Source organism: Brienomyrus brachyistius, chromosome 9 (assembly GCF_023856365.1).
Source record: "Brienomyrus brachyistius isolate T26 chromosome 9, BBRACH_0.4, whole genome shotgun sequence".
In the NCBI taxonomy this organism is placed as follows: domain Eukaryota; kingdom Metazoa; phylum Chordata; class Actinopteri; order Osteoglossiformes; family Mormyridae; genus Brienomyrus; species Brienomyrus brachyistius.
In genome coordinates this window covers 16957547-16970012 of record NC_064541.1, presented here as the reverse complement: position 1 = coordinate 16970012, position 12466 = coordinate 16957547, and the positions used below count along the sequence as shown (strand labels likewise).

The window sequence follows — 12466 nt, the reverse complement described above, 5'->3', positions numbered from 1 at the left end:
ATGAAGGACCAACTAACTTAGCCTCCACCATTGTGTATGTATTTTCTCACACCCAGCAAAAACCACACGCCAACCCACTTGGTTCCTAGTGCACAGCTAATCTTTAATATACACCCATGCACCTTCCATCCATCTTTACACCATCTTAAATCAGTTCCATGTTTTGTCCCTGAACATTGCCAGGTAAATCAATCCTCTATAAATCTGAGAATTTTTAAGCACACGTGACACAGTAATGCACGACTCTCACACATAACCCTCACCACACATACTGTTTATTACATCTCTGGTTATGCATACAGCTATTGATTTCAGGGATGTGGGGCAATGGAGGGGGGGGGGGTGCTGGCTATGATGGGTTGTATTATGGTAATACCACGATATTTTTGTTTGAAAATACCTCAACCACGTGCTGGAAACAGATTTTCTCAGGACGTTGCACATTATTCGTGCATGTAATGGAGCCGCTGTCAATTTGCAGGACACTTCTGGGAGGGCATTTGTATTTTTGCACATATGTGCAGTATATCGGTTATTTTGTGTATATGGTTTACATATTATATATCTTGTCTTGTGTTTTTGCTTGCACTGCCTAGGAACTTGCTAACTCAGTCTTGTTGTGCTGTCATGTGCATTGGCAATAAAGAAGTAAATTCTCTGGATTGAATCTTGTATGTAATGTAAAAATGAGCCTTATGAGTGTTACGTGATCAGGGGTGCTGGGGTGGAATTAGGAGTATCCCAAGGGCCCCTGAGTAAGGAGGCCCATAAATTTCTTGTTAAATAACCAGATTGGTCTGGACTGGGGGGGCCTGATATGATGCGCTTTCATGGGGCCCAAAATCTCCTGCATGCAGCTACTGACCTGTGTTAGCCAGGCTCCTTTCATGCTGACCATTTGTCAACAGCTGACGGAGGAGTGTGTGCAGCCAGCAGTGCAGGGCCTGTCAAAGCTAAGCTTTAATCTTATTACAACTGACCCACAGGAGAGAGGAGGGCTGCTATGCCAGGGACCAGTGCCCCCAAGGGGGCAGCCTCTCGGCCCTCTTCTTTGATTCTCTGAATAAGACAGGAGGATTCTCCATTTGATACTTATCTCGTGTGACAAATTTAATCTCATGTGACTGTAAAATGTTCAGTCTGACTGTGCAGATAGACAAAAAAAAATTATATCACAAAGAGTCAACATATGTTTCTTAGATTTACTTTGATCATACCCATGTCTGATTAAAAAAAAAAGTATTTAAATCCCTTTATTTGAAATCTCTAATTTATGATTTTCTAATGATTGGATATATATGTCAGGTAAGCTGTGGATGTTTGTGGTTTGGGTAAATAAACAAAATTAATATTTATAATATGCAGCCATATATGAAAATCATGCAAAATTTGTGAACCTGTAAAAAGCAACATCAGTACATTTATCCTCCACTTATTGTAGTAGATATAAAAAATTTCATATTTTATCAGGCTACTGGTATGAGATAAAACTGCATAATGATTAAGTTGGATTATCCCAGACAAGGCAAAACAACATATAAATTTGTCATATTTGTCTTTTTAAATAGCATGCATATAAAACAAACTGTGATCATTTTAATTATTTATCCACAACAGGTGAGTAAAATATTACAAATTAAGAATGTTAAAAAAAGTTACAGAAGGAAAATAAGATTTTTTTTTTTTCAAGTTTATTAAGCCTATTTCCATGACTGCCAAACACTTTTGGCACATTAAGAAAAAGAAAAAAAAAACAACCTGTATGCATAAGTGCAAGGCCGGACGTCACCAAAAAAACTACTTTTTAAAAAGCAGCACTTGGACATTGAGATACATTTTCAATGCAACTCTGAGACGCCACCTGGTGGTTATATTTTATAATAGAAGTATGGTTTCTTATCCTTGATATTTTTTTATTCTTAGGAACATAATTGGTAGTATATTCAGTATTATATATATATGTATTTATATGAAGGATGTAGAGAAATATGTATATTTGATTATCTAAAACATTAATAAATGCAAATGCTATTACATTTCCAGCACCACAAAAATATCAGCGTTAAATCTGGTCTAATCTGACAAGTTTGTTACCAAACAATGTAAAAAACAGACCATACATACACATAAATCCACATAAAAACAAAATCTGGCATGACGTATAAAAACTATGTACAGACATACATACACATGCACACAGGAAATCCACGCAGTCCAGTTGTCGGCCCATTGACAGAAGATCTTAGCAGGGGGAGACCAGATCTGAGCTGCTGTAAACGTTTTAGCGCAGAATAAGACAGGTGAAGCAGGCGTGACCTGTTCTGATGCTCAGCCATTGAGTGGCCTAGCCACCTCGTCCTGCTGCACCGGAGTCAGTTCCTGGTGGGATTCCTCATCTCCTGGAACCTGGACGACAGAGAAGGTCAAAGAACGCAAAATAGTCAACTCCCACTCCTAAAATTACAATTCATAAGTTTTGTTAGCTATGTATGACAATACATCATATATATATACACCTCAAAAACAACAACAACAGTAACAACAATAATAATAATCAGTTTAACAAATGGTTCTGTGGATTAATGATAATAATAATTCAATGTATATCTATATTTCTCTCCAAAATGAGTTTGGTGGCCTTTATAAACCTGCCACCAAGTGGACTAATTGTGTATTGCAGATCAGCTCATAATGCTTCCAACAGTTTTGCTTGTGGTTTTATTAAAGCTTTTAAGCAGTTGACTGAATATTTTCCTGCCAAGCTTAGTTGGTTTTTCTCTGTCATCCAGATGTTGACGTTGGAGTATCGTTTTTATTTTCATTTTAATGTTTTAAAAGTTATGTTTAGATATTATTCCAACTGCAGGAAACACATGGGATAAATTAAATACCTCCCAGTAGATGTTGTCTTCAAAGCAATTGGTGTCAGGAGGAGACCCAAGAAAAGGCATCTTCAGAATGAAACCTACAGGCAAAGCAAGCTTCTTCTTCATCATATACACACATAATCATGTATGCTCAAGGTTAAAGGACTGTATAAATGACATGAATAGAATGGGGCCATCCCATGCTGACACACTACGCTTACCCTGCAACTGTTGCATGAGTTTCACGGAATTCCTCAGAACTTATTATGGCCGAGCTCACTAGAACAGGTTCAAATGAACGCCGATCCGACTGGAAGTGAAGCACGTCTGCGCAGTTTTCCGACTTACCCACGATGACCCCTCCCACGGCTGCGAAGCCCAGCGTGACTGCCAGGGAGATGGCCTGTCGCACACCTTGGCCAGAGGGTGTGAAGTTATTGTTTGCGATCTCGGGAAACACATCCGTCATTCTGTGGAGACGACATACTGTCAAGTGAGCTGTGATTCCCACAAATCTAACAGTCCAAAAGGCAGCATTGGTGGGTCCCGAACCATATGTTGCATCTTCATACATTATCTGAGGTCTAGTGTTTCAGGAAAACGGTGAAGGAGCCCCTCTATACCCGCTGGGGTATGTTACATGGTACTGTGCAGTGCGAAACAATGCAGTCGCATGAGCCAATGAGATGCCGAGGAAGTCTGCTCTCTTACCCATCACCGTAGACATCCCGCGATGCCGCAGAGGCAGTGATTGCCCCCACAATGGCTCCCAGGATACCGGGCATGCCATGGAGGTTGTGAACTCCGCAGGTGTCCTGAATGCGCAGCTTCTCCTCCAATATGGGCTGAATAAGATGCGAGAGCAGAAACAGCCACTTGAGTCCATGATAAAAGGTCTCCTGACAGTAGGAGTCACTTTATTTTGGCCAAACAGTGTAAGTACAGGGGCAGAAATAGCTGAAAGAACTGCTTTGATTGAAACATAGAATCCCAGTCAGCCTGAATGTGGTCAGGAAAGTTAATTATTAATTACTGAAATTGAAGTTGATTAAGATGTGCAAAGTTACAGATGTCTCTCCACCTGAAGGCATAGGACTAGATTTGTCTGCATACTCCAGAAGTTATGTACACATATTTAGATGTTTGGCCTTCCTGTTTACCGTCAGAAACTTGAAACCCAGGGTGGAAATGACTCCAGCCAGGAAGCCCACAATCATAGAGCCGAAAGGCGTCAGCATCATCTCGCCGGCTGTGCCCACGGCCACGCCTCCCGCGAGTGCTGCATTCTGGATGTGAACCTGACAGGGGAACCGATGGTTCATTTCATAGTGAACATTTGCAACAATGTTTATGATAATGGTGTCATTTACAATTAGAATGGTGATTTTCATGTTCATTTTACCCCATGGAAATGTTGCAAATGATATATATGCTGTTTCTGACAAGGGACTGGGGAAGCAAAAAAATATACGGTAAACAATAACCACTACTGTTTCTGACATAGCCAGGGAAGGATGGAAAAGATGCACAGTCCCTTTGACAAATTAGCGTGAATTTTGGATGATGGGGATGATGATGATTTATTTGCTTAATCATGATGATGATTTATTTGCTTAATCAAATTATAATTAAGACGATGCAGGTTAGAAAAGTCGTTTGGACTTTTCAGCTTTATTGCCCAGTTATAAACATTTGTTAGATCTGTAACCTATTATATTTCAAAAGTAACCTCCCCGGCATGGATCCTATGCATAAATTGTAAAAACTAGTATATAGATAATTTTGCAGAATCACATTATATTTGTGGGTCCATTTTCCTGTAAAGGCAAAGATATGTACAACACCAAAAAGCATGACATTTACCAGTCAGAGCTGAGACATTGAAAATCGATAGTGTTGAACCTTATACAATTGCTCCTCACCATATCCAGTTTGCCTTCATTGTTGACTAGTGCGGAGATGCCGAAGGTGGCCAGTGTGCAGGAGGCCAAGGAGTAGTAGGTGTTCATCGCAGTGCGGTGCTGATCGTCGCCGTGTGCAGTGACGGCCGAGTTAAAGCTGGGCCAGAACATCCAGAGGAAGATCGTACCTGGGTGGAGTCACATACGATTGGTCACTCCTGGGTGGAGTCACATACGATTGGTCACTCCTGGATGGAGTCACATACGATTGGTCACTCCTGGGTGGAGTCACATACGATTGGTCACTCCTGGATGGAGTCACATACGATTGGTCACTGACCCATGATTTCCACATTTACAGTACTGCACTTTCAGAGATTAACATGGATACGCAAAATATGGCCCGTTAAGTAACAGCCATTCGTTTGAATTAAAGAATGCAACTCACCAATCATGGCAAAAAGATCTGAATGGTAAACGGAACCATTTTTGTGCTTGCTCTTGTGCAGCTGGGGGCGATAAAGAACTCGGGCAACAACCAGCCCAAAGTAGGCACCGAATGTGTGGATGGTCATGGAGCCTCCTGCATCTTTTGCCTAGCGAGGAGATCAATGGGCACACAGATTTTTATCCATTCAAATGCTGTTCAGTATTCCAATACTTAATAAATATCAGTCAACTGCAAGATAGCACAAATGGAACGAAGACATGTGAAAAAGGTACGGCGTCCTTGGAAGGTATAGTCATGCGAGAGAAAAGACATGCAAGAATTGAGTTTGCAGATCCACTTACCTCCAGGACAGACAGGATAATGAATTCATTAACGGCAAAGAGTGTTACTTCAAACACAGCCATTATCATCAGCTGTACTGGACTGGTCTTCCCTAGCACAGCTCCGAAGGAGATCAAGACAGAACCGGTGCAGAAGTCCGCGTTGATCATGCTGCACACGGGATAAAAAAAAACACACAGCAAGTCACCTTAACTTAAAGTGTCACTTGAAGAGTCTAAACAACTGCGGGAGAAGGGTTAGGGTTAGGGGTTGGGGTTAGGGTTAGGGTTAGGGTTAGGCAACATTCAAAATATCAAATCTGCGTCATATCTGCAACATGTATCCAAAACCTTCCAGTATAGGTGCTGCATGACAATTGCTTCACATATATTTCCTGAGAGGCCCATCGGTAGCAGTGGGCCTGCTGTCTGTCAGAGAGATACATGCAGACATGGCCACCAGTCTGATAAAAAGCACATTTGTAGATATATGTGTAATATCTGATACAGTCACACTGATCATTTGTTAATTGTCCCAGGCATTATGCAAGAGTATTCATCGATCACTTTACATGTGCAGTACTATGCAAAAGGTTAGGCAGCTCGTATTTAAATTGTTCAGTCACCCCCTGTACCTGCAGTTACCATGTAATATATCCACGTATTTGTCACGTATTTGTAACTCACCCACTTGTACACCTTGTTTAGACAATAAATACTGCATGAAGTTAATTTACACATTCAGTTAATTGATTAATGAGCTATTGATAAAATTTACTAAGTACCAAAGCTGTAATCTTCTTGCCATATAATAACATAACAGGAATTCCAGGAGATACACAAGAAATTCTTATATTTTTCATTCACACATCCATCCATCCATCAGTTTTCTGCTGCTTATCAGGGGTCAGGTCGCAGGGCAGCATTCTAAACAGGGATGCCCAGACCTCCCTCTCCCCAGCCACCTCCTTCAGCTCCTCCGGAGGAACACCAAGGCGTTCCCAGGCCAACTGAGAAATATAATCTCTCGAGTGTGCGCTGGGTCTGCCCCGGGGTCTCCGCCCGGTTGGACATGCCTGAAACACCTCTCCAGGGAGGTGTCGAGGAGGCATACTACATAGATGCCAAAACCATTTCAACTGGGTCCTTTCGATGCAGAGGAGCAGCGGCTTCGAGTTCCTCCCAAATACCCAAGCTCCTCACCCATATCTCCAAGGCTGAGCTCATACACCCTGTAAAGGAAACACATTGCTACTGCTTGTATCCACGATCTCGTTCTTTTGGTCTCTACCCAAAGCTCATGACTATAGGTGAGGGTAGGAATGTAGATTGACTGGTAAATTGAAAGCTTTGCCTTCTGGCTCAGCTCTCTCTCTTCACCACGACAGAAGAGTACGGCATCCGCATTACTGCTGACGCTGCACTAATCTGCCTGTCCATCTCCCGCTCCCTCCTTCCCTCACTCGTGAACAAGACTCCGAGATACTTTAACTGCTCCAGCTGAGGCAGTACCTCATCCACCACCAGGAGAGGGCAATCTGCCCTTTTCCAGTCAAGAACCATAGCCACAGATTTGGAGGTGCTGATCCCAGTCACCTCATACCAGGGGGTCATGTTTGGCTGGCTACCAATCAAAAGCAGGGGTCTTATTGATGACTGATCATCGATGACTGATCATCGATGACTGATCATCGATGACTGATCATCGATGACTGATCATCGATGACTAAATCTGGCTATAAGTCATTTTAATTTTCTTACCATTTATTTGTATTTATCATAATGTTAAAATGTGATTTTATTTCTGAACATATATAACCTCTGCCCAGGTTATGATGGGATTATATTCCGCTAAATTTAGCGGAAGGCTAAAATACCGTAAGACAAAAATGCATTTTAATACAGTACACCTAACCTAACTAACATCATAGCCTACCTTAAAAATGCTTAGAACACTCACATTAGCCTACATTCATTAACACCCACTCAGGTTCAAAACCTATTTTTTAATGAAGTGTTGAATATCTCATGCAATTTGTTGAATAATGTACTGAAAGTGAAAAACATTTACCCCCTGTAAAGTTGATATATCGTAACACAGATCGTCGAACCTGGGGAGCATCTATATACAGTTAGTACCCAAACCAATTTAAACAAACTTTTCTTTGTCTGCCTAATACCTTAGCACAGTACTGCATCTAATTAGTCATGCGTGTCACGGTTAAATTTGCCAGGGTGTCACTATGGCCCTCAGGCACACAGCACACGAGTCTCGCGTAAGTGGCTGTCGTCCTGTGTGCGGGGACTTGGCTCGCACCTCTCCACCCCGACGTGAATCTTGCCATGGTGCATGCCGTGGAGGAAGCCCTGCATGAGGGTGGCCCACTGCAGGGAGAAGGCGGCAATCAGGAAGTTGAAGCCCACGCTGCTGAAGCCGTAACGCTGCAGGAAGGTCATGAGGAAGCCGAAGCCGATGAAGATCATCACGTGCACGTCCTGGAAGCCTGAGGGCCGCACACATACATGCAGTATATGAACATGTATTTATATATATTTACATTTGTGTGGCACATACCATATTCTTGATATATATATATATATATATATATATATATATATATATATATATATATATATATATATATATATATATATATATATATATATATATATATATATATATCTGAAGCAGGATTGGCACACCACTATATCTGACACTGTTTCATTAACATTATACAACATCCATCCTGACTGTCTATTTTGGTCTGTGTAGGTAGGTTCTGTGTGTGTGTGTGTGTGTGGGGGGGGGGGGGGGGTCTGAACATATCAGAGATGATTGCATTGTTGTACGATCTGTAGTTCAGGTCATTGGTCTCGGTCAAATTTTCCATATTAGCGAACCTCTAAGCATAGAGTGCAAGACTGGGGGGCAACCAGGACATTATTTAATAATAAGAATGGTTACTTTAATTCACAGCAGTCTTATTATTGAGTTTTAAGCTTCAAATCCACTGTACTCTAGAGAGACTGGGAGCCATCAAAAAACCTAACGAGCTTCCCTTTTTGTTTATTTTCCTCAATCTATTAATTTTTAGTTCTCCAATTAGGTGAGTTTATGGCCTCTTGATAGTAAACATTTTTTTCCCAGTATAGTTGCCTGGCAACTGGCCATTGGGACAGCAGGCACTGATTGTGCCAGACATGCTTCAACTGCTCTGTCCCAGATAGTCTGGCTCTTTAGCCCACATTTATTAACTCCAGATGACAGGCCCACACAGTACAATGATGTACTGTACTGACGCGGATGCTAGCAAAACTACTGCTTGGTGATGTCTTGCCTGAATGAAAATCATAGCATGTTATGGGGGATTCTTGAGGAATACACTATCATACTGGCATGTATGTTCTTAGGATTGGCCAGCATGGCATTCTTTCGTGTATCAGTGTAATCTAAACTGTCCCCCACTTGCTTCCCACACTGCCCCTCTTCTCATCCATGGACCGTAACGGTGAGCACACCCCAAAGCCTTTGCCAGTTACCCAGGGAACTCACATTCACACCCCTCATCCACCCAGAAAACCTGCATGAACCTGGGCGAAAGCCCACAGAGGAATCTCCCTCCATGCCAGCACGCACCCCAGCAATGAAGAGAGCGGGGCGCAGCTGAGTTCTCAGCACAGTGCGTTTGAGACACGCCCCTATTAACGTGGAATGACAGTTAAGGTGGAATTCCAGTGACCAGAAGCAGAATCCAGTTATATACTAAATGCATTTTTACTGTAAAAAGAAACTGTTGGGGGGGGGGTCGGGTAACAGATTTTACTCCATTTTAAACAACAGACCGACTGGACTGTTCGCGTCAGTTCGGACCCTTAGCAGGCATTGCATGCCCTGAGATCGCGCTATTTAATTGAAGGGATCATTAAAGTATTAATTTTGTTTCAATTGGTAAGAATCCAAAGTATAAGTGATACAATTTTGAAAGTAAAGTGAGCGAAAAAACTTCCTTAATGTCTAATGCAGTAAGATTGAGGACTTTGGTCATCACTGAATTAGGACTGTAGAACTGGTGAAGTCACGGATTAACGCCTATAAAGGCAGATTGTGCTGTTCAATTATCTCACCAAATAGACACTTTTCACTAGGCTGTGCTGTGATATTGTCGGTATACAAAATTCTGTAATGGTCAGTGCTCTCCATAAACATATGTCATCCATAATAGGCAAAGCTTCACAACCTGATGAACAGAAGCTCAGCTATTTAGATGGCGTAGCTATGGGGCGTGTTTTAGAATCCGCGTTGTGAAAGCTGAGCGTACCAGCCTATAGCAGCACCACCCCACAACACACATGGCACGACTTTACGATCTTAGCGGTTCCGCTGGTTAAAGTGCTGTCCGACTGAGCAGAATGAGAAAATCAAACGCAGGTTTGCTGTCTGGGACATTTAGAGTAATCTTATGCGACAGGATGGAAGGATGGGAAAAATAAATAATATGTGATATGTGATTTACCAGTTACAGTTATAGCACCAAAGACCTTAAACTTTGTCTAAGTCTTCACAACATTTGCAGGCCATTCAGAGAGGAGCAACTCAAATGATTTTCATAATTTCATACCTTTAAACCACATATCACCTCACACCTCTTCTGGGAAAACCTGATCCACTACGTTCTCCTCCTAAGCAGGTCCTGCTCCAACACCCTTGGACATACTTCTCTTTTCTTACATCCTACTAAGTGAACTCGGCATGGCTACTGACTGAATTCTTTAGAATTTTTAATATTTAAAAACATATTCAATATTCATTTAGGAACATGAAATGACTCCCAAAATTTCCCACTCCCAGGTCTGAAACATCCAGGTGGTTCCCAGGGCCAGGATTAGGGGCGCTGTCCTGAATCCCGGCAGGTACCCCAACTTACTCACTTGGGTAACGGTAGTAGAAGTCGTTTTCATAGTTGATGGATCTGTTGGCTTTCAGCTCTTTGTGCCACTTCTTGGCATCCGTGTCCTCGTCGTAGGTGACCAGCACGGCAAAGAGGATGATGAGGATCACTTCCAGGATCACGCAGACGATGGGCAGCTTCAGCCGCATGTTGGTCTCGTGGACAGCCATGTCACCTTTAATGCCAGGACCAGAACAGCCTTGCAGCTCCACCGAGTGTGACAGAGTGAACTGCTCAATGTGGATCTTAATGAATGTTAAACTTTTCTCTGGAAGTTCACGCCCGGAGCCTTATTTGGCCAATGAGGAATGACAGAGGATGTTGGTCCCTCCTTCACCTGCTTTAACTTTTTTTAAGGTGGACTGTGGAGTGCAAATGTTCAAAATGTTCTCTTTTCTTCATTGAGAATGTACCACATTTTGTTTCCTATTTATATATCACATTCCCCTTTTAGTATGTAAAAGATTCATATTCTCAAACTATGATATAATAACACTTACAGCATGTGGCATAAGAATTCATAAGAAATTGAGCTACTCACCCTGTTGCTGGTTATAATTGGGCAGTTGGGGTCCCGGTTGTACAGCATTATACAACGTCTACCCTCCGATGGGATGGTGATCCCATCCTGAGTTATTCTCTGCCTTGCTGCCATTGTTTCCTAGATAGGCTCCAGAAAATGTGATATTGAAGTGAAGAGGAATGATTATATAATCACACACACGTGCACACACACACACACACACACACAGGTTTGCAATTATATCTTTGTGGGGACTCTACATTCATTTCTGTGACATTTGGTGCCCACAATGTAATATAAATATAATCCACACTCGTGCACACAACGGAAGCGCAATGCATTCACAAACGAAAAAAAAAAGACACCTTATGTCGTAATTGCGACTTGTTATCTCGCAATAACGAGATAAGGACCTCATAATTATTAGAAAAGTTAAGGTATAGCTTATCGTTATCAACCTGCGCTAAGCGAAAGGATAATGCAGACCGCAGCGCTATGATGTTGAACACGGGAGAAACCCGGGAAAACGAGAGTGTTTACGAGATCTTTTTTCAGAATTACGAGAACGTTTCTCGGGGAAATACACACACACATGATGAATGGCATCGTTCCGACAAAGGGGAGGGGCTGTTCAGATGACCACCGTTTCAAGATCACAAAGTCCGAGAGCGTACAGTCATTAAGACAAATCCAATGCAGTGTCGCGGCATTTTAGAGACCACCGGGCACAAGGTAGGGTGACACCCCTTAGATGGGGTTAGTCGAGGCTGCACACACAATTGCGCACTAAGAGCAGTGCAGTTTACAAAATGCAATCCACCTAATCTGCATGCATTTTCTGCGTGGGAGAAGAAACGGGAGTTTCCTGGCAAAGATGCAAATTTCACAAGCAGAGGGAAGAACCAGGAATAAAGTTGATCACAATGAAAGTATGAAGACACGGTTCTACCCACAGGCCACTGAGTCGGCACATTAGTCATGCTGGGTGCTTTGCAAAAGGAGGCGCGACTCTTTGGGAAATTAAACAGGACAAAAGAAAGTTTGCACTACAGCGCTTTGCAGAATTAAATCTCCCTGTACATGTATGTGTATACAAGGAGTCTCAACCGTTTTTGCGCCGCAACACAATCGTTACCATGCCAGCTCAGTCGTGACCCCTGTATCAAGTATATGTTTAAATTAACGCTATGATGAAGTGCGGAGTGTACTCGGCAATTTATGCTAATCGATGCCTATCGCACAAATCTGATTGGATGTGCCAGTGAATTTTAAATTAAGCATCTGTGGTTCGGCTTCTGGGATTGGTTGACTGTTCACTAGTGTTGCGCTAAGCAGTTGCAGACCCAGGGCCCGTTTACAGAGGTTAATTCCAGGATTGGGGCTGGGAAATCTGATCGTGGATCAGCATGGGAGCTCGGTGGTTTTACAATGCTTACATGTCCAACTGTACCTCGT

General features: G+C 42.4%; 1 protein-coding gene across 1 annotated transcript; it reads right to left on the bottom strand.

Moving 5' to 3' along the window:
• Window positions 1-253: 253 nt before the first annotated feature.
• On the bottom strand, window positions 254-10887 carry rhbg (Rh family B glycoprotein). Its single transcript, XM_049026166.1, has 10 exons — window positions 10469-10887; window positions 7857-8043; window positions 5561-5711; window positions 5217-5364; window positions 4790-4956; window positions 4028-4165; window positions 3579-3712; window positions 3216-3337; window positions 2892-2965; window positions 254-2406 (listed from the first exon to the last, which is right to left on the bottom strand). The coding sequence occupies exons 1-10, from the start codon at window positions 10656-10658 to the stop codon at window positions 2329-2331; spliced, it is 1389 nt and encodes a 462-aa protein (XP_048882123.1). The 5' UTR covers window positions 10659-10887; the 3' UTR covers window positions 254-2328.
• Between the last annotated feature and the right edge of the window lie 1579 nt (window positions 10888-12466).

Excerpts from the sequence above, each read along its gene's own strand:
- rhbg (XM_049026166.1), bottom strand. The coding sequence starts at position 10,658 with ATGGCTGTCCACGAGACCAACATGCGGCTGAAGCTGCCCATCGTCTGC. Across the intron at positions 8,044-10,468 it reads CTTCTACTACCGTTACCCAA|GCTTCCAGGACGTGCACGTG; the intron begins GTGAGTAAGTTG and ends TGCGGCCCTCAG. Across the intron at positions 5,365-5,560 it reads TTATCCTGTCTGTCCTGGAG|GCAAAAGATGCAGGAGGCTC; the intron begins GTAAGTGGATCT and ends TCTCCTCGCTAG.